At 41.4% G+C, this 27,907-nt stretch overlaps 1 protein-coding gene across 3 annotated transcripts; it reads left to right on the forward strand.

Moving 5' to 3' along the window:
• The first annotated feature begins 22 nt into the window (after positions 1 to 22).
• Positions 23 to 27,756, forward strand: ugp2b (UDP-glucose pyrophosphorylase 2b). 3 transcript variants are annotated; one of them, XM_072390600.1, is made up of 10 exons: positions 23 to 234; positions 4,490 to 4,614; positions 6,735 to 6,842; positions 14,380 to 14,565; positions 19,323 to 19,456; positions 21,747 to 22,044; positions 22,157 to 22,354; positions 25,336 to 25,578; positions 25,862 to 25,966; positions 26,092 to 27,756. In XM_072390600.1, exons 2-10 carry the CDS (start codon positions 4,519 to 4,521, stop codon positions 26,197 to 26,199), a joined length of 1,476 nt encoding a protein of 491 aa, XP_072246701.1. In that variant the 5' UTR covers positions 23 to 234; positions 4,490 to 4,518; the 3' UTR covers positions 26,200 to 27,756. The 3 variants fall into 3 exon arrangements, with proteins under 3 accessions (XP_072246701.1, XP_072246702.1, XP_072246700.1); XM_072390601.1 differs by lacking the exon at positions 23 to 234 and adding an exon at positions 276 to 607; XM_072390599.1 differs by lacking the exon at positions 23 to 234 and adding an exon at positions 645 to 1,144.
• The last annotated feature ends 151 nt before the right edge of the window (positions 27,757 to 27,907 follow it).

The following is a 27,907-nucleotide window of genomic DNA, read 5'->3' on the forward strand; positions in this document are numbered from 1 at the left end:
CCCTTTTTTAAGTTGTCCATTTGCATTTAGTTCAGTTGTTTATGTCGAAGGGAGACAGTATCGTGGTGTTTTAAGGTGACGATCTGTATTTCTTATACAAAATAAGTCAAGAAAAACAAGCGATATCTTTGTGCACCCCGCCACCTCCTCTGCGGTGTTGCCGTGGTCCCTCAGACCTGCAGGACCAGGCCGACCCTATCGACTTTCCAACCGCCAGCGTCACACAGTCACATAGTAAGAAAAAGGCTTCATATTGGGGTGTTTTATCACTTTATCGGTAGACATCGTCTTCCAACAACAAAGCGTGTTGGTGAGGCTCGTTTCTTCTTGCTAGCTGACGTGTAGCCCAATGGTTTTCTTCCGCGTAGTGTTTAAGGAACCACCGTTGATTTGAGTTTTCCCACTGAACGACGCTCCTGGACGACATACAGCCCCTCCGAGTCCATCCATCCACCATTCATTCATTCACCTCTGCAGCCTCTGTCAGTCTCAGAAGTTACCTCGTCTGGCGAGTCGTGTGGACGGCGTCGCCGGTGTCAATCCCAACGGTTAATCATTTACAGGATCTCTGCCGTCTTTGTTAAAAGTGGACTCTGATTTCAGCCAGGTAATAAAAATGGTGTTTAAGGCGAGGCAACGGGGAAATGTGTGCAGAGGTTTGAAACTGAAGGCTGGATTTGTGACGTGGTTTAAAATATTTAAGCAGGAGAAGGAAGCAAACCGTGAGCAATAAAAGATCCTGCAATATCGGGTCCGGCTTCGTTTCGTGTTTCTGAGCGACCTTTGGTTTTTGTCCCGAGAGATAAGTGAGCGGATGAATGTGTCCTTGTGTTTGTTCGGCTTTTTACTCCGAGCACATGAGGTTTACAAGATGACTAATCATCTGGAGCACAAGCAGTGAAAGCACTTAAAGGGCTGTACACCTCTGAATGCACGAGCAGTTGGCTTTTAGGATACCTCGAGGAAACTTTTGCATTCGATTTTACGGGATGTGTGTTCAATGACACTCGGTTTTTTTTTTTTATCCTTCTCTGAATGTTGAAGCTTTCCTGTTTACTCTGATTTGGATTTTGTCATTTTTAACCGTATTTATTGCTGAATTGGTCACTATTTGACAGGTTAAACATGGCACTCTATGTAGAGGGTAAGTGTTGCAGAGGGTATTTTGGAAATGGAAAATGGAAATTGCATGCTTATGTGGTGCGTTTAAATGACCGTATCTGTGTTATTTATTTTTTTATTTGATTTAAATAATTTGGCAACCTCTCTCTGGAGTCAACCACATTCCTTGGTGGGTTTTTCCTACCCTCCAAGTACTTTTTTACGGTTTCTGCTATCCAAAAAATGAACAACACTTTGTTCAGTTGGAGGCAGCCTTTAGATTAACTTGCAGACTTTCCACTTTGCTTCTCACATTGAAATGATCAGTTATTTTTCTCAAAATTTCAAACCCACTGGTGCTTTCATCAGGAAACTGGAGGAAAATCTGCTTGTGTTTGGGTTATCTTTACCATGTCTTTTGTACAGAATAAGCAATTAGACATTTTTGCATGACAATTGTAGTTCTGTTCAAAGTTTTTCAGGTTTTTGAGAAGCAACACCTCTTTATTTATGTTGCATGACTTGTCCGTTCTGTCTAAAGAGCTCACGGCCAGCTTTTACTTTCCAGGGCAAACCAAATGTGCCAGATTTGTGGCATCTGTTGATTTTCTGAATTCATATAAATGTCACCCATGTTGGGTGTTCCCAGTAGATCCCATCGTTGGAAAGCTTCAACACATTGTAGCAGACTGTGTGATTCAGACCCAAATCAGACTTTTAAAATGCATGTTAACATGTCAGCGTCAAATCGAGCTTCTCAAAACTGGACAAACACTCAAAGTTAACGTAGTTGGGGACTGAATCTATTAATTAGAAGGCACAATTTATTGTCAGGTAATGAGAAAAGAAAACATGCATACCAGTAATCATCTTCTAGTTGATGTACAATCCAGAGAAGGGCTATTACAGCTAATAATGAATCGAGTTATCCGAGAAAGACATCCTAATTGCCTTCATTTAACTGTTATATTTATTTCTAAATATAACAGTTATATTTAACTGTTTAACAGCTGGCTGAAACAGAGTGTGTCCACATGTTATTTTTTACGTTTCTTTAAGTTAATGTTGTCGTCTCCTTTAAAGATGTTATAATTGTCTACATTTTTTTATTTTGAAAGCCTTAAATACAGCAAGACATTTTAAAAACATATTAATTTTACAATAAATGACCGTTTTTCTTTATGTGGATTAGTTATTTTGTATCACAGCAGCATAAAGTTGATGAAATATGGTTAAATTGACAGTGTGACGTCGTAATTTTGACTGCCCTGACTGTGGACAATACTTCTCTCAATAATCCAGCTCCCCTCCAATGTAAACACCTTTTTACAAGTTAATAAAAGCTTTATCCAGTTTATGCTCCTTTTACTGCTGACTTTTCCAACGCGAGCCCTTGAGATGAGCACGAAGTTCAGCGTATCCATGCAGCTTTTTAAAATAAAATAAAAAAAATCTTCGGTACCAGCCGAGCACTTTGAATTCTTTGCTGTCAGCTGCAGAGAACAAACTCAAGAGTCTTTTTGTTTTTGTAATAATTCCACCACAATAATTACAAGTTGCCTGACTCAAAGCAGTGATTCTACCAGACTTAATACAGTTGCTGCTGATCTTCTGCTTCCTTAATCTGTTGCTGTTGTGCAACGTTGAGGTTTCAACATTAGTCACACAATCAAAGGGACAACTGGAGGTTTTGTTGGACTTGTACTTGACCAACTCTAAAGTCAGCTTTATCTGAAAGAATGCCATCTGTCTTGACGCACCTTTTTCTTCTACTCTGGTGACTCATGAAGACACTTAAAGTTCTCACATCAGACAGACAGAACAAGCTCAGCAGGTTCATTTGGTTTAGCTTTTTTCTTTCCAAACCTTTTCAGGAAGACGTTTTGCTGAATGTGTGAGTTTGCGAGCAGTTGACCAGTAAAAAAGAAAAATGGATGAGGATCAGAACTGCAGTGGTTACCACCTCCTCAGTCATACTGTACAAGAGTTTATCATGTTAACTATGCTTATATTTTCACCAAAACCTCAACTCTGCTGGACTTTTTGAAATCAGTGCTGATGTAAATGGATAACAGAAACAATATGCCTCTTCTATATTACTGTAATTATTATTATTATGATTATTTTCTATGTATGTAATTATCATCCTTAGGACATCGAGAGATGTTAGGAACATGTTTCATGATGACTAAATTGGTTTATTTCATTATAATATCATGCTTCTGTTACATTTGAGAACAAAGTGTCATCATATTGTTATCCAACAATGACAGATAAAGTATTATTATATCTTTTATTACCAGAGATAATGTAGCCTTGAGTTGGCAAAGCAATTTCAACCCAAGATCAAAGCGCTTGATGTGAAAAGAAGTCGCTGAGAACGGCCAAATTTATCACAAGATTTGCTGATTACTCTAAATCTTATTAGATAAACCTCTGCTTTCTTATAAAAACAATATTAAAGACTTTTTCCCAAATGAACATGCAGGCGAACGAAGGCCTTGTAGAATAATGTGCTCTGAGTAGATAAGTTTAGGTTATTTGGGTGAATATCCTCACGCTAACTGTGCAGCACGGCGGAGGAACAGAGTTCACAGCATATCAAAGATTGCCTGAAGATTAAAACTAATGAAGAGACTGACCTTTTTACAGGATAATGATTCACAGCGAACACGTAAATCCACCCAGACATTGTGTGAAAAGGAAGAAATGACTGTTTTAGAAATGAAAAATGACCAAATCAGAGATTACAGTCCATTTAAAACGGGCAGAACCTGCAACCCTTAAACATCTCGCAAACTAAAGGATAATAACTGGATAAAGGATCTGAAAAATCAACAAATATCAGAGATTGGTGAACAGTGAAGCTAAATGACGACTGAATCTTTTGAATATTATATATATATAAACATGATATAACGATGGCACGAGAACATATTTTAAGTATTTATTAGGCTTGTGATCAGGGATACTGAAAATTAAGTGTGTTATTTTCTCCATATTAGTATAGAACTGATCAGGCAGCACTAAAATGAAGATCATAGCATCTTTAGATACTATAATCTAAAGATGCATCCCTACCAAAACCTAAGAAATATTAGATGTACAGACAGAGGACTAAAGAAAGCCTTATATTTTCCCATTTAAAAGCCAACAACGATCATATTTTTGTGCATTTTGCCAGCTTTCACCACTGGTCGAAGTTCGTTTTTACAAACTTCTGTGGAAATAAAACTAGACTTTTCTCGACTTTAATTTGCAAAAATAACAGTGTCCAGGTACAGATAAAGCAGCTGGAGAGATGCAAGGAGGACTCCGATGATCCAGAAATGAGTGAAATTCATGTGTACTGCAGAAACCTTAAACGCACACTGTCTTCTCTGTCCAGGTCTAAGTAAAGGAGCAGTCGACAAAGGTATGGCTCAGTTCCAGGAAATGATGCGGCAGCAGCTGGAGAGCTCCATACACGCCGAGCTGGAGAAACTGCTGGACACCGCGGTGGCCGAGAGAGAGGTGCGTCGGCTCAGTCTGTCCTCATCCCTGCCCGTCTGTCTCTCTGACCATCTGGTTGTGATTCAGAGGGTGGTGACGTAACACCAGTGCTGGGAAAACACAAAAGTGACGCATACCAGAGAGAGGGTTCCACCTACATCAGTACAGACATGCGTAAAATTAAACAGTCATTCATTTATTTAGTCAGCCTCGAGGCATGAGGCGTCATTGAAGTGGTCAAGCCTCACTGAGACCTGGTAGATTTGTCCATTTTTGTCTAGAAATCAATTTTGCTGTTGGGAGTGGACACTGCTGAGCCCCACCGCAACACATCAGTGAAATCCCACCGTAAAACTATCGCAGAAATCAATTAATCTTTTTTTTTAATGACTTTTCTTGGTCTTGATTAAGTTAAAGAAGGCTGGAACAGACTTGAAAGTGCACTTGCTAACACACAGGGCTTAGCAGCTGCAGCCACTCTGACTTTAAATGGGAACCATTGAACTGCAAGCAGTGACAAAAGGTGGAATGCAACACAATAAAAGGGTTAAGAAGGAGAGCTGGTCCCAGACAGGCTTGATCTGCACTTCACACACAAAAACACTCTCAGTCTGGTCGAACTGTTGGTTTCTTGTGTGAATAAATACGAATATGAAGATGCAGCCCAGAGAGAGATCACCTGGTTATTTATTCTGCTTTCTGTCCTGGAATAGGATGGCACACGTTTCTTACATGTACATTCATAAATGCCATATAAATGACCTTTTTTGTCTTGCTGTCATTATCTTCTGTCCCCTCTTATTTTGTGTAAGTTTGTTCAAGTCTAATAACTTGACTGCAAGTCAAGATTTTATGAATAAATCATCCAAGTGTGGCATAAATCATCCTGATATTTGACTTCCGGGTGCTGTTTTATCTTGGTGTGTACACAGAATGCAAATGTTTGCACACCCAGTTTAGCCAAGCAGGTAAAATATTACTTTATTTTGTTTTATGATTATAAAGAAAGGACCAAAAGCTAAATTAGCTATCCTAATTAATAACCCAATCCTACAAAAAAAAGGCTCTTTTTGCCAGTTTTTTTAATAACATCCGAGGTATACCACCAGAATTTGCTGCCACTCAAGTAAGTTTTATCCTCCCTCTAATAAATAAAACGTTAATTTTGAATACGGCTGCAACACAAGTTAAAAAGCATCATTGCTGCTCTTTTCATTAAACTGGGCACCCTTTTTATTCCAAACCCACCTTTGCTCAGTTCAGTCAGAGTTTTGTCCTAACTTCATCAGTCGATAGGGCTTGTTTTTCCTCTGATGGCGGTCATGTTCGTGCAGACGTGGCTCCTCAGTCGCCACTTAAAAACACTTTGGCATCATGTTGTTTTGCCAGAAGCTGTTCGAAATGTTTCTCAAAATGTGTTTTCAGCTCTGAATCTCAAATTAACCAGATAAGTTCACACAAGGTCGAGCTTTTTATAGCAAAGCAGACCGGAAAGAGCCTCTCTTCATTCATATTTTCAGAATAACTCATAGCTGCTCATTTCTGGGGCAGGATTTAAGGAGTCGGATTATCTTTAAAACTTTTATGCCTTTCCTAATGATAAGATTTTCCTCTAACAGGCTAATGAGTAAAAGTTATGACCTGCTCCTTTGAGGAGCTCTGACTTTAGCACCGAGCTGCTTTCCTTTTTTAGAAAACATAAAGACACGCCAATCTCACTTAAAACATTGAAAACCATGTTTCAGCTTGAGACGTTTGTGCTGAATCAGCTCATCTTTACTCATCTAACTTCTCACAGCAACAGAAGCTTTGGCGCCCCAACTTATCCAAACCATAATACGTGATAGCTGAATGAAAGTCAGCGTGTTCCTTTTAAGGTGAAATAAAGCCCCTTGATACACTTTTACTAAACTGTAATCTTGCACTACGTCCCTTTGGACTTCAACAAATGCAGCAACAGAAGTTAGAAAAAGTTAAAGGAAAAATTGTGGTTTTTAGTGCGACCACTTTGCAAAGCGTGCACATTTCATGGATGTTTCCTTTGCTCACTACAATATTTATGAGTTTTGCTGGGCAGAGGGGGCTGTTTTAGCGACTTTCTCCAATGAATAAAGGCTTCAAATGAAAAATGTGTGTTTCAGGTTTCCAAGAAAGACTTCGAGGGCTTCAAGAATCTCTACCACAGATTTCTGCAGGTGAAGGGGCCATCGGTGGAGTGGATCAAGATACAAAGACCTCCGGAAGACTCGGTAAGTTTGGTTTGTCTGGACTGTCTCAAAGGAAATTAAACCTGTGGATGTGCATCCTCTGCATCCTCCATAAGAACCTTTTGTTTTTTCGTTTCCTGCATTTAACTGCAGAGACTTGTGTCTTTCTGTGTTTTTAGTCCTGTGTCTTGTAGAAGGATTAAGCCAGATGCACCAGGAAGTAGTTAAAGTAGCAAATCAGAACAGTCTGAATTCTGATCCAAGAGATGTAGGGGCTGCTTTTTATCACAGGCTATTTCTAAACTCCTAACCAGAGCAGTAGCAACAATAGCTGTAGAGCTACAAGGAGTCATTGTCTGCACCCTCTCAAGCATTAACGTTGCTCAGCAAATTTTGAGGTATTGCATAAGTTTGTTTGCACCAGTTGCATCACGAGAGCACAGGTTAGTCTGACTCTTAAACTCTTATTCTTTTATTTCTTTGTAACTGAAAATGTTCCCCGTACAGACGCAGCTCTTTTTGAGGGTGATAAATGTGTCACACCAAGCAGGTTAAAGCTAAAAGCAGCAGCAGGGAAATGCAGTCAGAAGTGAGTAAGCAGAATGTGGAAGGGTTTTTCAGGTCAATACATTTATTTATGTCATATTTCACTTTGGCAAAGAAAGTCATACCCTGGACAAACTGGAAGTGCAACTTCACACCAGAGCTGGATTCAGCAGGAAGAAGTACGTCACAGTAAAAGTATGAATAGGCGTAGTTTGAGCTGCTGCATGGAGCTGAAACTGCCCCACAGTGATGGAATATGACAGCATGGTGTGATTGCAGCCTGTGGCTCATATGTTTTAGATTACTCTGTGTAATTAAGAGATTGAGGAGTAGATGCTGTGAAATTCCAGGCTTAAGTCCACATGGCATCGCGTAGCTCTCTCAGTTCTGTGAGAGAAAATTCAACAAAATGTTTTACTGCGATGGGTTCGCAGGAGCTTATCTGAAAGAGTGGTAGCCTTACTGATTGGTTGACAGTTACTGGGTTGATCCGATTGACCTAATTAGATATCACTGGTGCATCATTCCAGAAGTTGCCTGGAAAACAGTAGCTATCTGTATCAGGAAGGTCTCCACATGCATTCTTATGCAACAGTGTCTGTCTACATTCAGCCCTGAAAGATAAGTTTCTTCAAAGAAAAGAGTCGAGATAAACTGCACTTTGTGCACGTAATGGCTGCATGTATGATCTGCCTATAAGTAAGTAATGTGTTTTTCAACATCATTTCCTGTTCAACACATCAGGATGGAAGGTATGGTGAAGTAGAGGTATAAAACAGAGTTGGATTAAGAGTGTGCTGCAGAGCAGTTACCTCTGAGTTGTGGCTAAGTACTGTCCTTTTTACTTGGTAGACTTCTGACTGTACCAGACAAAGCTCCCCCTTCATGGCGCTGCATGTTGCCACGTTCTACGTCGAACTTCAGAGCCAGAGATTGAAAGGTTTAAGCGCAAGCTTTTTCAATGTGGGGCCTCATCCCAAAAGAGGGGTCATTTGAAGTCTGAACATGGCGTTTTGCGTTAGTCAAGTTTGTCGTTAAGTTGCAGAAGTCAGAGGCGTGTTGATTTAGAGCTGCATCTCAAACTGTGGACGGTCTTTCACTTTGTTTGTACTGAACCCAGTTAAACAAGATGGTGTGCGTTCAGTGTGCCGCAGGCTCTTTCATGCAGTCTTAATTAGATGTATTACTTGAAGAACATTCTTATATCCACAAAAAGATCAGACCTGCGAATCTACATCTTTACTTTATGTCACAATGAAGCCTGTGAGTCCTACCTGACAACCTCATTACAGCGGTCTGTTTTCTGAAGATGATTTAAAGGAAAGAAATGGTGAAAGATTTAATCGGGACTCCTTCAGTCTCTGCTGTTCTCTGTCTGTAGCGGCAGTGAAAACGTAGAAAAAGCTAAATGCTGTCCTGGTTCGCTGCGGCACATCACGTCTCCACCATTCTGACCTTGTGCTTCCTGTCTTCGTCTCCACTGTTGTCTGATAAAGAAAAACAAAAAAAAGTCTAATCCTCCATTTTCTTCAGCTTGCATTTGAATATTTTACCATTTTTCTTCACCGTGACATGACTCTCACATGAACGTTTAGAGTGAATCGCTGTTTAAACTGCTGAATACATATAGTATAACTCTATAACTGTGTTATAGCTTCTGCTTCACACGCAGAAGATCAACTTTTTCTCCAGCACTTAGCCAGATCCAACATATTTAAGCTTTTTCATTAGCACATTTTATCAGCCAGCATCAATAAATGTATAACGGGAGTGATGGTAAACGGTGATAAAATGTGCGTCTTTGTTGATGACTCGTGTTTGGACCATTTGAACTTTGGCCAACGGTGGTCATTCATTCCTTGGGAAGAGTTGGAAGTAATGTGGTTCATTTAAAGTGCCAGTGAAATGCAATTTAGCGTCTACTCCTGTACGTCACCAGCACACCTGTGTTTGGCTTGGAGAGAAAATGTAGGTTCCACCTCTGTTGGCAGAAATATCCGTCTTTTCATAAGTGGAGGATTGTTTGAATATGGGAGTTGTTGCCTTTTCAGTCTCTTAAAACAAGCAATTTGTGTTTCCAGACAGTGAGGATCCACTTTCCTATGATTACACCATTTTAGCCCAGAAGGGAAAAACCAAACACTCCTTGAGGCATGTTTTTTCAGTAGCCACCTTAGTTTTTCACCAATAGGCTTTAAAAGGGCGAATAAGGAGGGAAAATGAAGTTGGTTGTGACCTAAAGTTTTGCCCCCAGATGCCACTAAATGTCACAAGATTCTTTAAAAAAAAAAAGCCATCTGCCCTGGGAGGGCTCTTACATATTTGGCATCCAGTGACATCATATATTGAAAGTCAGACTTCCATCAGCAGAGTGCTGCCCGTTGGCTGCTCAGACCAGTCGGAGCTATTTTTCTGCCTGCATAGCTTCTGTTTTGAGGGTTAACATGTAAATAAGCAGAGGCAAGTTTTATGACTATTAAAGGTCTGAAAGGTTTGCCAAAAAATGGAAAATTCCATTGCCTGACTGCAAAGTCTGGTCACCTGCCTGGAAGGCAGCTGACGATCTGGACCACAGTGAATTTATGAAGGATTTGGTTATGTAAAATAATGGCCAAATGGATTTTAAAGGCATGGTAAAAAATAATTTGTCCCTTTTTAAGTGGCTTCATCATTAGCAAATTATTAATTTTGGTTTGGGTTGTGATTCTGAGGTTTAATGTATGCAGTTTATCCTCAAAAAGCTGTGAAAAGTAGAAGTATAACTCGTATAAAAAGGGAGCTGTTGTTCTGTTTGTCAGGGAGCTCGAGGAAGGAATTTGTAGTTCTTGGCCACATTCTGTCTGTTTTTGATAGAAGAAGAAAATCTGTTGCCCAGATCAATGTTTCCACCCCCTCTGAGACAATACAAGTGTCAAACTTTTCATTCGTGAGAATTCGTACGAGTCATTTCTTGGCTTTCTTTAGGTATTTGTCTTGCATAACATTTGCCTTCTTTGTTCCTAGAGCAGACAGACGCACCTGTAGTAGCGAAGAAAAGACAGAAACCACATCAGTCTCACAGTCCTTCCCACCTATTCGGAGAGAAAATGTAGCAGATTAAAGACGAAGAGAAAAGAGGTGTGAAGAATTAGGAGCTGCAGACGATGGCAGAGAGATGAGAGTCTGCTAAAGACTGTTGAAACAAGACGCTAGAAACATGTTTTAATCAATTTTGGTGCCAGAGTGCAAAAACTCTCTCAGTAATTGCTGCCGAAGGAACCCCCCCCCTCCACTGAAATAATTACAGAGCAGCTTTTTATATTGTATTGACGGTTCTGGCAGCCTCTGTCAGCAATAGTTATTGGTGTATTTCTGCCATCTGAAGGCAATTTAGAAGAATTATAGACAAAATAAATGAAAGAAAGGTGGAGAAGTGGAAGGAGACGGAGCCTCTATGTGTGTGTCATCGTCCTTTTAAAGATGTTTTCTCTAATTCAAGATGCTTATGAAGATTTTCTTCTTTCATCAGCAGGACTTACTTATGGCTTGCGGTAAGATTTCAGAGCTGAGCTCATTCCTCATTTCTTTGGTATTAATCTCCATTTGAGTGAATATTGAACGATGCAGACAGATTTTTGATTTTGGCTCCAAAATTGACTTTAATTTCACTCACAAGGTTCCAACAGCAATGATTCCCCTGAGCTAGGTTGTTCACGGTTTCACAGAAAATGGTGAAAAGTGGTCGGGCCAGTCTTCCGAAGCCTTGAGAAGTTTGTTGTCACATACAACAAAGATGAGCAGTAAATCCACACGTTACATACTGTTAGGCGAGGCCGTGACATTTTATGCAGGGTCTTTGCAGCCAGTGGCTGTTTTTAAGTCATTAAACAGATCTTCTCTGGTGACTCGGCTCGACTGCAGCGGCTTTGGTTGCTTCTGAGCTGATCTGAAGTCAGAGAACACCACAGATGCATCATAAAAAAAAAATCTTTATGTTTAGGAGCCGGGTTCAACTTTCATTTGAAATCAAAAGCAAACCTGCAGAGCCAAACAACTCAGAAGTGTTGCAGCTGAATTTGAACAACTATTGACTCAGCTGTTACTTAACACTTTTCCCCCAAATACTCTCCAAGCAAACCAGCTGCAGTGACTGATGGCTCCGCCACTGCTTGTTGCTGACGAAGTAGATTCTCTCTGTAGATTATAAATAAACTACTCACATTTGTGTCTTAACATTCAGAGCTGTAGCTCAAGGGCAGAAGAAAAGGAATAAAACTGTCTTCGAGGTATTCGACCATAAATAAGATCATCGATATGAAATGCCATGTGGAATTAATAGGAAAATGCTTTCAAATCTCTATTTATGTTCAACGTCTAATACAAATATGTGGACCAAAAACTTTGTGTAAAAGTACAGCAAAACCTTTTCAAATAACCGTCTGTCTGACTGGAAATGCATTTGCACACACACAGAGCCTTGCTAAAGTGTTCATGCTCTTTGGCGTTTTTCCCAATTTGTTTCCTTAACACATAAAAAAAAAGTAAGAAAACGCTGTTTATTTTACCCGTATATCTATTTATAACTACACACAGTGCTTTAAAATGATAAATAGAGGCAGCTTACGTGTCCTGGAGCATGTAATCATGACCTGAAGTGGCATGTTTCACCTTTTTTAGCCTTGAGGTCACATCAAGATTTACGAGGCACACCCACTATTTTGATTTGACAAAGAAAACATTGATAGATATGAGGGTAAAGTGAGTAATTTACAACAAAAGGTGACGGATTAAACTCTCAAATGGTTTTTATTTCATATTTCTAGTTTTTTAGAATATGAATAAATCAGTAAGTCCTCTTTTGGACCGTTCAATCATCATCTACCCTAACTGATATGGTTGGTGTCAGTTTTCCAACTCGTCTACAAAATGTGTGAAAACTTCCAGTTTTTACAATAAAGATTCCTGAGCTGTGGATCTGAAGCTCGTCTTTGGGACTGTTTGGAGGATTGTCTGACATAATTTTTCATTTCAACCTGCTCGGTGGTTTAACAGCATGCAGCACTGACAGCTGTTCACATGGCTTTGTGCACATGTGTACGGTGGCCGACACAGCAAAACAAATCAGCTCGTAGGTTCAAAAGTAGTTTTTTTTTTCATATATAAATAAAACAAAGGAACAGAAGATTTGTCTGTTCAACAAGATAAAATTTAAAATTTGTTCTTTGATGGCTTAAGACAAATCTAAAGAAAAGAGGGGTGGATGAAGAGCTTTGAACTTTACTGTAGTGACCCAAAGGTCGGTATGTGTTTGTGGCGTATTCTGTGTTTGCTAAAATAAATACTGAGTGATATTTATTCTTTATGATAAAGAACAGGAGACGGTCATAAACCAACAAGGTGGAATGAGGAGCATTAGGTTCCAGGATGTGTAGTCAAGCACACAAATGACATTATTTACAGACGAGAGCTGAAAGTAAAAACCTGTCTCTTTAAAACCAGAGTCAGTTGTTCCACGTATGGGAATAAAAGTGAAGTTTCCTTCATTTCTGCAACAACTGAATATATGGATGATGGGAAAAGAATTCTGGCCTTTTTAGGGCTGTAAAGTATCCCATGTTCTTAGTTTAGATGTTATGAAAATGTCTAAGGAGCTTAAACTCAATCCTAGACAAAGTTTGGCAGGAGTCGTGTGCTCTGAAGAGGACATGAACAAACTATCCCAGATCGCAGAATTAAATCCTTTTCTATTCAAACTGTGAAAAAAAGAGGGCCAAGTACAAAACTCTGAGGGCCTCCTTGTATATTAAAAGTGAATTTATAATAGAGCTTCAAAAAGCCCGACCACTGCTTTGCATGGGTTGTTTCTATCCTTATAGCCAGTCTTTATCCCCCCGGTTGATATCTTTTGTATCTCATGTCTCTCTGAGATGAGCTTTGTGTGGGAGTATCACATTAAAGGAAATCCAGCCTACATGTGTGTAATAATAAAACTCAAACAGCTCTGTCCATTTAAGCAAAGCAGCAAAGCCATCTGCAAATAAAAAAAACAAAACTTCATGGTACTCTTCTTGCAACATAAAAACTGATGATATTTCACGTCATTTAGTTGTGTTATGTTTAGTAATCACGCTCTCACACATCTGTCAGGCCAGAACAAACATCTTGTAGTTTTAAATCAGGTGTTTGCTCCAGTTTTATCCAGTTCCCTGTAGGTCACCCCCTGTGGAGCTGACTTGGCAGGAGTGAATCCCTGTCTGTACGGTTTAGAGGAGGAAATGAACATCTGGATGTGGAGGCTGCGTTCCTACAGGGGTACGGGGTTAGGATGGCGATGTCAACAGCAGGGATCAGATCAGCCAACTCGGTTCTGAACATGATTTACATGCAGCTGTTTCCAAGTTATTTAACACTTTTAAACCACCTTCCTCAGTGACCACTCGCCATCTCTGTGGAGGACGAGGGGTTGGAAGCAGCTGTGTTTGAGCTTGTTTGCTTGTTCGTAAGCTCTGTGTGTGGTGAGGGAGGCAGATAAACACCAGAGGAGGTCTGCTGTGTGTCCTCTGTCACTCGTTGGTGACTCAGCAGGAAAGGAAACAGGATGGCATCCGGCCTTTTACACACTCAGGAGAAATCTGTTGTTGCATCTGGTTAGAATTTGGTGCCCTCGGGTTGTTCAGCGTGTTCTTTTACAAATCAGTTCTGTTCCCTTTACACCCTGAGAGAGAAAACAAAATAAATCATTATGTTCCACGTCAACACGAGCACACGACAGCAGAAGAATTCATCCTCTTACGCAATAAACCAGTGAGCAAAGGAAAGCGGTGAGTACTACATTCATAAGTAATTCTGAATGTTTGCCCCATTCACATGAAACATGACCCAGTCTGCCCATCCTTGAAAAGCTTACCGCTACCAAGCAAACAGGCAGAACAAAAGATCCACTTATCCCAAACACCAGGAACATCCCAGCTGACTGGCAGCTATTTTAAAAGCACTTTGGAGTTACTGTTTCTCTCACCCTCCTGCTGTCCCTCTTTGTCTCCCCCTCCTCCAGATCCAGCCCTACGATAAGATCGCTGCACGGGGCCTGCCGGGCAATGTGGCCGACTGCTTGAACAAGCTGGTGGTGGTGAAGCTGAATGGAGGGCTGGGCACCAGCATGGGCTGTAAGGGCCCCAAGAGCCTGATCAGCGTCCGCAACGAGAACACCTTCCTGGACCTCACTGTGCAGCAGATAGAGGTACGGACACCACTGAGCTAACACTCCTGGAAGGGCTAGGCTTGACTCTGGACTGATCTGAAGTCAACCACATCATTTGTACAATATGACCCACTATTGGTGAACAATCTGAAAGTTGTTGCTTGTATTTTATGTCCTAATTAAGCAGTTTATCTCGACTCTGAAGCATTACTGCCTGTACTTTTGGTTTGATGTCCTGCAGCATGAGGATTCCCACCAACCACACTTTTCCACCTGCAGTGGACAGCTGATCAAGAAAAAGATAAATCAATAACACCACATGGCAGACAGACACAGGTAGCACCTTTCTGGTGAACATAATGAATCATTTAATAGCTGAAGAGCATTTGGAGATAATGGACACCAACTGCAGATCAGAATCTGCTTAATGTAACAGAACAGTTTGCCGTCATTAGAAAAAGAAAGGAAGTCCACCCTCTTTCAGATCTAAGGATTTATGCATCAGAATATAAAAATCATGTGGTTATTACCAGGTAAATACGACCTCAGATGAACAACAACACATGACATATTACACCGTGTCTTTATTCAACTGTAATCACCTCATTTTGGCCCATTTGTTAAATTAACAGTTTAACTTCTGATTAAACAGCTTGTAGAACCACCTTTGGCAGCAATAAGTTGAAGTAATGGTTTTCTGTATGACGTTATCAGTCCCTCTCATCGTTGTGGATGAATTTTGGCCCGTTTTTCTTTCCATCGTTGCTTCAGCTCATTGAGGTTTGCAGCATTGGTTTATGCACAGCTCTCTTAAGGTCCCACCACAGCATTTCAGTCAGGTTGACGTCGGGTCTTTGACTAAAAAAGAAAAGAAACAAGGTGTTCTGTTGTAGATATGCTGCCAAGACGGATGTCCTAACGTTTGACTCTGAATACTTTGGTACACAGAGGAGTTTAAGTGCATTAGATTAGCAGAACCTGTCCTATAGAAGATTTAAAGGTGTATTTAGTTGAATAAGTGTGATAGGCCATGTTCTGCTGTTCATCCGAGGGTGTATTTGTTTCATTTAAAGACCTCATTAGATCAGTTTTTAAATATCCTGATATGTAAAAAATATGCAAAAAGAGGCCGTACTTCAGTTTAGAATTGAATAAATAGTACATCAGCTTGATTTTTTTCTGTTTTGGGAAAAGTTCGTACAGCATTTTAGATGTGGTCCTACCCTGCGGGACACCAGGACCAGAAGCATCTGACAGAGATTTGACTTGTTGTTGCAGAACAGAAAGGTTTTGTATATGCTATCTGCAGGTTTCAGCTGTTTTCTTTCTTCTCCAGTTGGTTCATGTTTCCTGTTCAGCAGCACTGGTGAGCTTTCTGCCTCATCCATGCTCGTTCTCATGAGCTGTTCTGAAATTAAAACCAGTCGGTGTACGAGGGATTGGAATGAGGAGTTCAGCCAGAGAGGAGCAGCAGCTCTGTTGATGCAGAACTCACGAAGGTCTACTTTGAACCTTCTCAGTACTGTAACAGAGTAAAGAGCAGGTGTGAAATCTCTCTGACAAACCTCTATGGTGAAAACAATTTATTTAAGGATAACAGAAGCTTTTTTTATATATAGTTCCTCATTTTTATAAGAAGTGATGCATGAGTTCAGGCTGCAGTGGCGCCTGGACTCCAGCAGAGTTAGATTTATTGCTGTTTTTGTCGTGGGTTGTTTGAAAACCTTGTATGCGTGACGCTCCTGCTGCAGCCCCGATCTGGCCGCAGTGTGGACTGTAGGGCGTCGCCTGACTCTGGAGACGTGGCCCGCTGCCTGCCGCGCTGGTCAGAGCACATGACGCTCTGCCTGATGGCGTACAAACATGTGCTCTGCGTAGGGCCGTGATGTGCTGAGCGTGCGCTTGTTTTACCTTCGTTATGCCAAAGTAGAACAGCACAGAAGTAAAAGATTACTAACTCTACTCCAGGCCTGTGAGAGTTTATGAATCTAATTTAGTTAGAGAGCTGAAGGCTTTGAAAGGAGCTCAGTGTGATATGTGGGGGTGGGGGTCAGTGAGAGGAGATCTGTTGGTGTGCTGGCTGGCAGGGAAACAGAGACGGCTGTGTGCTGGTGGAGAGGAGTGTGTGTGCGCTTCTCTGGACCCGATGGTTCTTCATCTCCTTCATCAGCAGTGTGCCTAACCCCTGATTTTATAAATTATAATTACAACATCACGTATTCACTCAGCTTCTTTTCTTTGGATGAACTTGAGGAGATTCAGCTTAGTTTTTAATCCACAGTATTTGTTGGGAACTCGGCATGAGTGATGCTGCTTGTTTGTGAAACTGTGCACGTTCACTTCGGGTGTGTGTGGCTGTGTAGTGTTTGTAAATGTTTCATAAAGGTCTCACGGGACCCTTCTCTCCCCCCGGTACACTGCTCTCCATTTTCTGCTCGGGTCTGGTCAGATTACCTGCCGACTGAATCGCTCTATTGAGAAAGGATGAAAATGGATCTTGCATGCACACACTGAACTCCCCCCCCCAAAAAACAAGATGTCCTGTGTGAAAACGCCCCTCGGAGACACAACGCTGCCCCGTGCACACTTTGTTCTGGATCACTACTGAGCAGAGAGGGAAAAAGTCACCACCCGGCTGAGTAGTTAGCAGAAATTAAACATGAAATCTCCCTCAGAGGCTACAAAAAGCTGGCTCGTTTAGCTCTGTGTTACATCACGTCTCGTTTTAACAGCTATTTGTTTGGGAACTCGTGCACCAGTTGTCATCAGCATTTCAGCTGCAGAAGCGTTCATGACCTCCGTTGTGATGAGATTCAGGATGTGGTTTGGCATGCTCTTGCTGAAATAAGCAAAGCTTTTCCTGCAATGTGCATCATCTGTCAGCTTGAGTTGCTCCATAACCTGCTAATCGTTTAGCATTAATTCTGCCTCACAGATGTGCATCTTACCCATGCAACACGCTCTCCTGTATCCCCATTTCATCATGGGTGCAGCCTTTTGAGCTGTGTGTTGATAACAAGCAGGATGGTTAGTCTCTATTCCTGAGCACAGAGGACTCAAAAAAATATCCTCGACTTTTGTTTCATCAGGAATTAATCAAGAAGACAGCTTTATTTTCTTTGCATAATAAAATCTTAACTTGTGTTTATGAACTGAACAGCAAACTGTGCTCACTGACGACGGCTGTCAGAGGTTTTCCAGAGCCGACGAGTTTATTTCCACTAAAGAAACACGTCTGTTTTTCATGTAATGCATCCTAACGCCATGGGGTCGGGACTGTTGAGAGTTTTCTTGATTCTCTAAATCATGAAGATGAAATCCCCAAATTCAAATTTTCTTTTTGAGCCTCTTGTGGAGGCTCTTTTCCACCCAGTCATGTGTTTTTAAGCAATTCAAAATACTTCCAGCCCTCTAATTTACATATAGTTTGCCAAAAAAAAAACAGTTTAGCTTCAACATTTCCTTTATCTTCTTTGTCGTAGTTTCAATCAGAGATGGGCCTTGATTGCAAACCGCTGCTTTCCGTTTGTATGTAGCTGCATTTTGATGTTTTGTCCGAGCAAGAAGGGTTTTTACTGCTGCAGCTGCAACCCACTTAGAGAGAAAAAACTGAGTTTTAGAAAGACCTGAGGAGACTTTTATCATCGATTAGTTGACAGAAAAAAGTGAATCTTTCTTCTGTTTTTATCCAGTCGTTGTGATGTGTATATATATATATATATATATATATATATATATATATATTACTTTAGGGAGGATATGATGGACAATTGAACTGTTTTTTACCGGCACTTTCTGAGGAAAAGACTGTTCAGAGCAGATTGATAAAAAATGACCTCCTGTTGCCACCTGAGATAAATTTAATCTTCTCAGTGTTATTTGTAAACAGTAGATAAGGTCGTATGCCTAAAAAACATGGAGAGTGATCTAAAACGTCACATTTAGACACGATGCTGGCAGAAAATATAATAACTGTTAAGGGTTTTGTGGAAAAGATGACTTAAAACCCCAGAGAGAGACTTTATTTTTCTTGGATTGGTGGTCATTGCCGTCCCTCTCGTCTTTACCTCCATACACCCTCTGCCAACATAGTTTTAAGTCAAAGTTGAAAATAAATCCTTTATTTAGTTTGTTTGCATCTTACAGAGTCATGACAGCGCCACAAAAAGATGAGGGATCGTCACACAAACACAGATCCTCACTTATCTCATACAAATAAGAGACCAGTGTGCATTACACTGTTACGTTACTGGCCGGCCAACGCCCGACTTCAGATGAACTCTCTCCTTGTTTTCTGTCACAGTTAAGAACGCCGTCACCTCAGTGTCCCCGCTGACTCATATCCTGAATCTCCTCCACCTCATCTGTTCACTTCAGTTCAGTTTTCTACCCAGATTCAGACATTCAGGAAAGGTTTTGACTATAAAGTATTGATTTCAGAATAATCCATTATAGATGCGTACTATTCCTGTTTCTGTGCTGCAATTTCTTACAAAGATTGTCCGATAAAGAAATCTTTGATTAAATTTGACATGATTTATATATTTTACAGTCTGTGAAGAGATGGTTTCCTTGATTAAAAACCCTCCTGCATGTCCTTATATATGTAAAACAAATATATTTATGACCTTTCCACCAAATAGTTTGAGCTAAAAGACTCAATGAACACATCCTTGTCATTTCCATTAATCTACATCACAGTCTCGAGGTGCGTTTTCAGAACGAGATGCTGCCGTTCTGTCGCTGTTTTTAATGGCTAAATCAAGTGAAGGTTGTTTGTTTTCCATGTGGCGCAGCACCTGAACAAGACGTACAACACCAACGTTCCCCTGGTCCTCATGAACTCCTTCAACACAGATGACGACACAAAGAAAATCCTGCAGAAGTACATACACCACCGGGTCAAGATCCACACCTTTAACCAGAGCAGGTGAGAGTGGGAGCATGTGAGGATGCTGTTTCTCTTAAATTATTCATGGCGCCTGTGTGTTCTGTGAGCCTCGGGGAGCGCCGCACAAATCATTTCGGGACTACCTGCACGTCGGCTGCAGGATTTAATGTCACCGGTCGAACGTCAATCAATGAGAGAACAAAGAGCAGTCTGGGTCATGACAGTAATTCATAGAAATCCAATTAAAGTCGGCTTTGGTGTCAAACTGACTGGTGTTGCAGTAAATGGAGGAAAAACAATTAGTTTTGAGCAGCAGAGAAATCCATGAACTGTTCAGTCACTTTGATTGTGTTTGTGGCTAAAAGGAACTCGGTAGAAAGAGAAAAGAAGAACAAATAAACCGCATTCAAAGGTCTACTCCTGATCGGGAAGGTCACGTGTGAAAAAATGAACACATGTAATTAAAGCTGGTCTCTGTTGAACAAGCTAATTAGCTGCTAATTCAACAGATGATAAAAGGAAACATTTGGGGGAAAATGAAAAATTGTAGTCCCTTGTTTGTACTTCTGTTTTCACAATAGAGCCGGCAGCCAAAATGTCAGTAAGAAGGCGCCGCTCACGTGATCTGACTCCACTGTGTGCACAGAGAGGCTGACAGACGCATGTACACACAAAGAAATGCTTTAAAGAATGAACACGACTGGGGGCGCAAATTACTGAAGGAGGAATGAATAAACAATGGATTTACACGCAGTTCCAGGTGTTTTTACCCATCCGATGTTCGGTGCAAACAGCCGACGCTGCACAGTAACTCTGAGGCGACTCGATTTACAGCCCTCACTTCATATAAAATATACAGTTCATGTGACAGGATATGAATCTCCATCAGGCTCCTGGTATCATATCAACCTGATATCTTTGTGTTTATTTAACATGGAAAGGCATCGCACCATTTCAACATCCTGCTTGAGTTGTAACACTAATATCTGGCTTCAGCTGAACTGGTTAGTTTGTTTTTACTTCCTCCTAACTGCAGAAACACCCTTGAACGTACAAATACACCTGTGGTCACTGCGCTTAAAAGACAAGAAAACATTTTAAAACATTCAAATTTCTTCGTATTTTCAGGACATAAAGGGTCCATTTAAGGCCTCAGGAATGAGTGTAAAAGAATTTAGCTGTGACTGTTAATTAACCCGCAATGAAAACTAAACAACTGAACGTGTGTCCTGGTTCTCGGAGGATTCAGATGTTTAGAGAGTCTTTGTACCCTGAAGAGAGTGTTTTTGTGGAAGTGTTCAGAGGTTTAGCTTCACCTCAGACCCAAATCTGAGAAGTCTGTAAGCTTCTATCAAAACAATCACCATCATGAAAAAGGCCTTGGTGCCTTTATTCTGCAGATCCTCTCACCCGATTGGCTTATCCGTGTCTGATTTCTACTCGAACCACCAAAAGCGCCGCCGTCCCCCACTCGTTCGCTCCTCACGGCGAGGTTTGTTAACGCGACCTGACGCGACTCCTTCTCAGGAACGCTTTGATCAGTTTTAATGCTCACAGCGACGGCAGCTTGGAAATAATTACGATTGTAACTTCCAAAGAGGGTTTATTTAAAGTACCTGCAGTGATGTGAAAAGAAGGCGTTTTTTTTTCTCTTTCGTGCTGTTTATGTTCTTAAAAGTGAGATTCAGAGCTCTGCGGCATGAGGAGTAAATGTGGCAGTAAATTAGCATACTTCTGAGCTACATAAGAGATGCAGACATCGTGTATACTGACAGAAAGGGGTGAAAGTGCCTCAAAGAGTGTCGTCAAGAACAAGAAGACACCAGAATGTCCTAAAATATCATCACGTTTAACAAGTTAAGAGTTTTATATCCTAGATTTTACTGCCATTCCTGCTACGTCCCATTAAAAAAAAAAAGAATAATTCTGTAAATTATATAGAGGAAAAAAGGTTTTTAACTGTACAAATAGATATGTTCATACTTCCTCATTGATTTTCTTATTCTTTCAATGACTTTACTTACATTTAATTGTATTTATTTGACAATTATCTTGCACCAAACTCTGGTTTGAAGCTGCAACAGTTAACATTTCCATCATAATAAAAGTTACAGGTTGTCGTTGCACTGCCCCTCAGGTGGTCAATAAATGAATTGATTCTGTTTTAAATCTTGATGGTATCCTCTCCAATCTTAAATATAAGTCCCTAAAGTTGTTCTGTGCTGTTTCAGCTGTCTTTTGAATGGCTGTTGAGCTAAAGGGGCTCAGTAGATGATGGTTAAGTTGTGGTTTCCTGATAAAAGTGAGGCTTTTGCACGTCTCTGTTCAGGTACCCTCGCGTCGACAAAGAGTCTCTCCTGCCTGTGGCCACAAACCTGAGCATGGGTGGGCAGAATGCAGACGCCTGGTACCCTCCTGGTCACGGCGACATCTACGCCAGCTTCTACAACTCGGGCCTGCTGGACGAGCTGATCGCTCAGGGGAAGGAGTACATCTTTGTGTCCAACATCGACAACCTGGGAGCCACCGTCGACCTGCACATCCTGCACCACCTGGTCAGCCAGCCCAACGGAAAACGCTGCGAGTTCATCATGGAGGTGACGGATAAGACGCGCGCTGATGTCAAGGTACGTTGAGGCCTGGATGTGATGATCTGGACCCGTTCCACCGATCAGTCGCCACGAAGAATGAGAAAAATTGTCCAGAATGAAAAAACACAAAGACTGTGATGCTTTCCAGGGAGGTACGCTGATCCAATATGAAGGAAAGCTGCGTCTGCTGGAGATCGCCCAGGTGCCCAAAGCCCACGTGGACGAATTCAAATCCGTTTCAAAGTTCAAGATCTTCAACACTAACAACCTGTGGATCTCTCTGGCTGCCATCAAGAGGCAGCAGGAGAAGAAGGAAATGGACCTGGAGATCATTGTCAACCCAAAGGTCAGTGAAGAGGAAACCAAACACACAACAAATTACAAAATAAGTCTGATTTCTGCTGAGTCAGTAAGTATGATCAGCAGTCAGTCAGGAAGTAAATGATGACAATGACAAAACTGAGAGAGAGCGCCATTATTAAACTGACTAAAGGAGGTTTTAGCACACTCAGTGTCCTTGGAAATCAGCCAATCTTTTAATTTAGTGATACTCTGAAATATTAAAGAAGTATCCATGTTGGGTATAACACCCATATTACATAATACTACATGCGTTTAGCTTTTTTAGTGTCAACTTGAGTTACATTGCAAACATTAGCTGCCAATTCGTGAGCGTGCATGTGATGATGCAGAAGACTGAAAAATCTGGGGCTTCGGCTGCAGATGAACTGACGTCATAGTTCTCCCAAACAGTAGAAGAACACTTTGTGAGTGTTGCTCTGCTTTGGTCTTTATGTCCCTCCTCCTCCTCCTTCTCTTCAGATAAATTATGGAGGCTGTCAAAGTGTAACGACTCGTTCATCCTTGTAAAGATCTGCTGTCCAATTCAGACACAGTCCACAGCGGGATGACTGCAGCCAAGAGTCAGGCAGATCTGTGAGGAAGCCGACCAGCCTTCTTAGAAAAATACCAACCGCACTACTTTTCCCCACAGAGGCCGACACTGCTTAATAAATCATATCTCAAAGAAACATTTCGAGCATCTCTGCCATGTTTCTGCCATGTTTCTGCAGTCCTGTGCGGCTCCACTCTCTTAGCCATTCGTGAGATTTTTACTAACTAAACTAAAGATGTTTGTGATTAAATCTTTTTTATTTTTTTCAGGGAAATAAAACTCCAAAACCTGATTTTTACTTGGAATTTAAAGCTGCTTCTGGGTGCTTTGGCAACTCTTTCTGTTGCTCTTCCCGAGTCCTCACACATATTTGCTCACTGTTAAATTCCACTTGCACACTAAATGAATTCTTTATATGGTCTTGTTGCAGGATCAGTTTGCTCCACATCCTCTCTGCATGTTAACTGCCGTGCAAAGCTCCTATTTACCTGTTAACAGCAGCACCGCAGACAAATTTGACTTAATGTGACTGTTATTTTGGTCTTGCTCACCCAGAGGCACAACGAGCCTCTGCTCCCCCCACCAGCGGAGAAACAATGCCTCAGGATATGCAGATCTGCCACCAGTGTAATAAATTCACCGCTGAAACTCGTGATTATTCCCTTTTCTGTTCTCTGTGACACAGCCAGGCGTTATGTAACTGCCTATAACTGTGCGGAGCTGCGTGGCCCTCCATAAGTTAGAGGTTTTGGTTCCTGTTATAAACCCATGGCTGTGTATGCTCCCAGTGCTGAGAGGCACTCACCACAAAAACGCCTCAAAGTGATGGATGTTACGTAAGTGCCTCTGGGATCGTTTCACTTCTACGTGTTGTTACATCACAGAAACCTTTCCCAGTCTAAATTTAGTTAATCATATTCACCTCTGTGCTCAGAAGCTCTTCAGCTGCAGCCTTCTTAGCGTCTCAGTGAGGCAAAAACACAGCAGCGCTCTGAGGGTTGTCGTGTTCGCATCCGACGCACGGATGAGGCGGATGGGCATCTCAGGTCGGCAGGTGTTTGATCCTAAAACCCGTCAAAGGTTGAAGTAACGCAGAGGTTTTCGCTCATCCCCTCTAATACACAGCTACACAAAATTTTATGGCAGTTTGAGATATTTCTGTGAACACTGACATCCACAGACTGTATAAGAAAAAAAGGAACGACCTCTCGTGTCAAAGTAAAGAGACGACTTATGGTTTCGATTGGTGTCAGTTTGTGTAGAAATCACTGGGAAAATGACTCCAGCTCTCTCTTCATCTGTGACATCAGCTTTAATTTAGTTATTAGTCCTTGTTTGATAGAGCAAGAAGTCCATTTTCTTAACTACGGTCCCGTTTAGAGTGATCGGATACTGAAGTTTTGAGAGGTTTTTGTGGTCGTCGCTCAGATCCAGCTGTGCGTGGAGCGCTGACATCCCTGCAGACACGCCGCCCAACGTGCCCTCCGATGACACCAAATAACAGTTTTATTTTACATTTTATTTACACGATTATACGTTAAAACACAAGAATATTCAAGATTTACAAACATGTCTATCGAATGATTTCTTAAGAGTTCATCTTAGGTCATTTTACAGAGAGGCCAGCTGTTATTTCTGAGGTCTGTTAGAGCATTTTTCCACACTTTAGATTGAAAAACAGCATCATTTTTCTCACTCTGTACGTAGCTGTATCACCTCTGATCGCCTTCTGTCTGGAGTCATTTTTATTTCTACGTTATGTTTGCAGTCATTAAAGTTGGAATAAGGATCAAACTAAAATCTAAGATGAATCCCTCGATGAGCCAGAGCTGCATTTGATATCGTGTGATTTCCGACAGAATCTTCCTTCCTACTCGCCGCATGCTTCAGTGCTTTGATCCACATGACCCGTCGCTGCTCATTTGCTCACGTTACACTTCTTCTTATATTCTGTAGCCTTATTAGGGGTCAGTTTTAACAAAGAGGATTTTGGATATATTTTTTATGCCTTTATGAATTAGAAAATGCTGCCAACAGCCAGAAAAACACTAATTTATGCAGAATATAAAGCTTATAGGCTAAAACCTATAGGTTGGGTGCGTGCGAGTGCTACTGAAGTGGAAATTTTTGACCTCTCATTTGTTTTTATTATAAATCCTTCTTTACAGTCACAATATCTAATCAAATTAATAGAAGAGATAATGTAGAACATCGCGTCCTTCATCTGAACAGAACCACGGTAACACCTGCCTGAGTAGAGCTGCACTCCACACTAACATTTATATTCATTCACTTCATTCATTTACACTGAGTGAATCTCCTAAATGTGCCGGAGCAGGATTAAGAAATCGCTTTTTCATAGGTGAGAGGCGAAGAACAGAGGACTGTAGCGTCCTTTTTGGACAAGATTAAACAAAAGGTTTCTTTCTCAGACGCTCGATGGCGGGCAGAACGTCATCCAGCTGGAGACGGCGGTCGGCGCCGCCATAAAGTGCTTCGAAAACGCCCTGGGAATAAACGTTCCCCGCAGCCGCTTCCTGCCCGTCAAAACCACGTCGGACCTGCTGCTCGTCATGTCCAACCTGTACAGCCTGGACGCCGGATCCCTGACCATGAGCCCCAAGAGGGAGTTCCCGACAACGCCCCACGTCAAACTGGGCAGCTCCTTCACCAAGGTAACCATGACGACATCTGCTGTGACGTTGACTCAGCCTCCAGAAATGTGATGTTGAAATGGATAAGAAGAAAAATAATGGAAAAAACTGTTTAGAATTGGTTTGATCTCATTTTATCGTTCGGCTTTACAGCAGATGCGTCACTTTTCTGTTGCTTTCTGTCACAAAAGTTGTATTTTCCTGTTTTCGTTTGGTGACGCACAGTTTAAAACAGTTAGAATTTAGAAATAAGGTGATCTTATCAGGCAGTGTGCTAAATGATCCCCACACAACCCGTGTTTAGGTTCAGGAGTATTTGACCCGCTTCGAAAGCATCCCCGACATGCTGGAGCTCGACCACCTCACGGTCTCTGGAGACGTCACCTTCGGGAAAAACGTGTCGCTCAAGGTAAATTTTACAGGAGGATGATGAAAGATTCTAAAGCGGGAGAACACAGAAAGAGTGGCGCGTGATTTTTTAACTTTTACTTCCTTAAATAAGTTCTGGTTTGCTGCCATTCTTCCTCCTTTCAGGGCACCGTCATCATCATCGCCAACCACGGAGATCGGATTGATATCCCAGCAGGCTCCATGTTGGAAAACAAGATTGTGTCTGGCAACCTTCGCATCCTGGACCACTGAGGCCTTTCTCACCCCCCCCTCCCCCCGGTGCACCCTTAACATGTGATCTAACTTAATCATGTGGCCCGTTTGCCCTGTCAACACCAACAAATTGTGAGGGGAAATTATTTTTCTCCCAGGAGGCTGTGTGTGATTGTATGTGTAGTCTAAATGAGTATCCTACTGTTTGGGAGCAGCTGGGATATACTGCCCTCTACTGGCAGTTTATTATATACCCTTTAAAAGTATTAATGATGATGTAGTCATAGCAGCCACAAGAAAACTAATTAAATTGTGATTTTTGGCCAGAAAATAAAACGCGTAAAGTAGATTTTAATCAAATAGATGGTACACTTTTAGCACCTCTACTGCAATCACATATTGTACTAGTACAGAGGTAAAGTTACGGAGAAGGTTTGACCATTTATTGCGAGCACAAAGGCGTCACCACAGGATTCTACGTGGTTCCACAGGTCGGCAACAAAGACATTTAGAAGTCACCTCGGTCAGATGGTTAAAGCCGTCCATACACAAGGAGAACATCCGTGAAAACTAAGCTACGACGTCTTAATTATTTCTCTGTTTGAAACCAGCATAAAAGCTGGGAATTTGACCACTTGGTGTATTCCTCCATCAAGTCGAGGATTGGCGTTGGAGGTGTGTGATCCATGCTTGATTTTTCTCTCTGTCGCCAACATTAAACAAAACCTTGTCACAAAGACTGCACTCAATTAGGCCATTTTAATATCTCACCATCCTCAATGTGAAAATCCAGGCTGGTAATATTTGTGCAGCCTTGCTGAAATGTATACAAACGGCCTCGGTTTCAGCTCTCGCCTCGACAAAGAAACAAAAAACCCTGAGAAATGAAACTGCCAGATGTGTACAGATGGATGAGGCGGCAAACATCAGTGCTTTTTGTCGGCCGCATCTCAGTTTTTAAGATGAAAATATGAATTGGAGCCGCTTAAGGCTGTGCATTATGAGTTTGTGGAACCATGAATCCTGAGGTGAAGTTTTTACTGACAGATCATTTGTTAACTCCTTTCCAGAGCCATGAAAACTGTGAGAATTTACTGCACTTCCATTGCAGACATTCAGTGTCCAAACTAACCCACCTTGACTGGAGTTTGTGCCATTATGGAGAACATGTTGCCTGAACGAGCCATTTGTTCTGCTGTTTCTACGTTATCACCACAAGACGACTGTAAGGATCCATATCCAAACATGATCACTAAGCAGCTTTATGTAACAGAAAATATAGCATCATATTTCACAACATTGTGCGTCATTTTTGTTTAATTTCAGTATGTTTAGTCAGATTTTTACCTTTTTTGGATGTGCGTTTTTCCTTCTACTGTGTCTTCTGTCCATCCCTCATTCAGCGACATTTCCTCAAACAGCAAGACAAGGAGGCGCAGTATTTCCTGTAATGTTGGTTTACACAAATACAGATTCATGTACGAAACATGTACACAAAGTTTCAGATACGGACCTGAAAGCAATAAGTGTTGATCTGTGACGGTAACTAAGTTCTGCCTCCTCAGAGCTGAATAAAGTGCAATATGAAGTACTGAGCGCACGTTGTCTGCTGCGTATATCTGTCTGCAACCTCAACCCATGTCATGATGGTTCTTTGCAGATTTACCCAGCCCTAGAATAGCCAAACATAAAAGAAAACACGCTTTGGTATCACCTTATGCAACAGTGTTAACATGGTATGCAAATT

Source organism: Leuresthes tenuis, unplaced genomic scaffold (genome assembly GCF_036924035.1).
Source record: "Leuresthes tenuis unplaced genomic scaffold, fLeuTen1.0.hap1 SCAF_8, whole genome shotgun sequence".
Lineage (NCBI taxonomy): Eukaryota > Metazoa > Chordata > Actinopteri > Atheriniformes > Atherinopsidae > Leuresthes > Leuresthes tenuis.

Bases quoted from the DNA above. Each gene is read 5' to 3' on its own strand.
- ugp2b (XM_072390599.1), top strand. The intron at 22,045-22,156 runs GTACGTTGAGGC...GATGCTTTCCAG, and splicing joins AGACGCGCGCTGATGTCAAG to GGAGGTACGCTGATCCAATA. The intron at 25,579-25,861 runs GTAACCATGACG...ACCCGTGTTTAG, and splicing joins TGGGCAGCTCCTTCACCAAG to GTTCAGGAGTATTTGACCCG.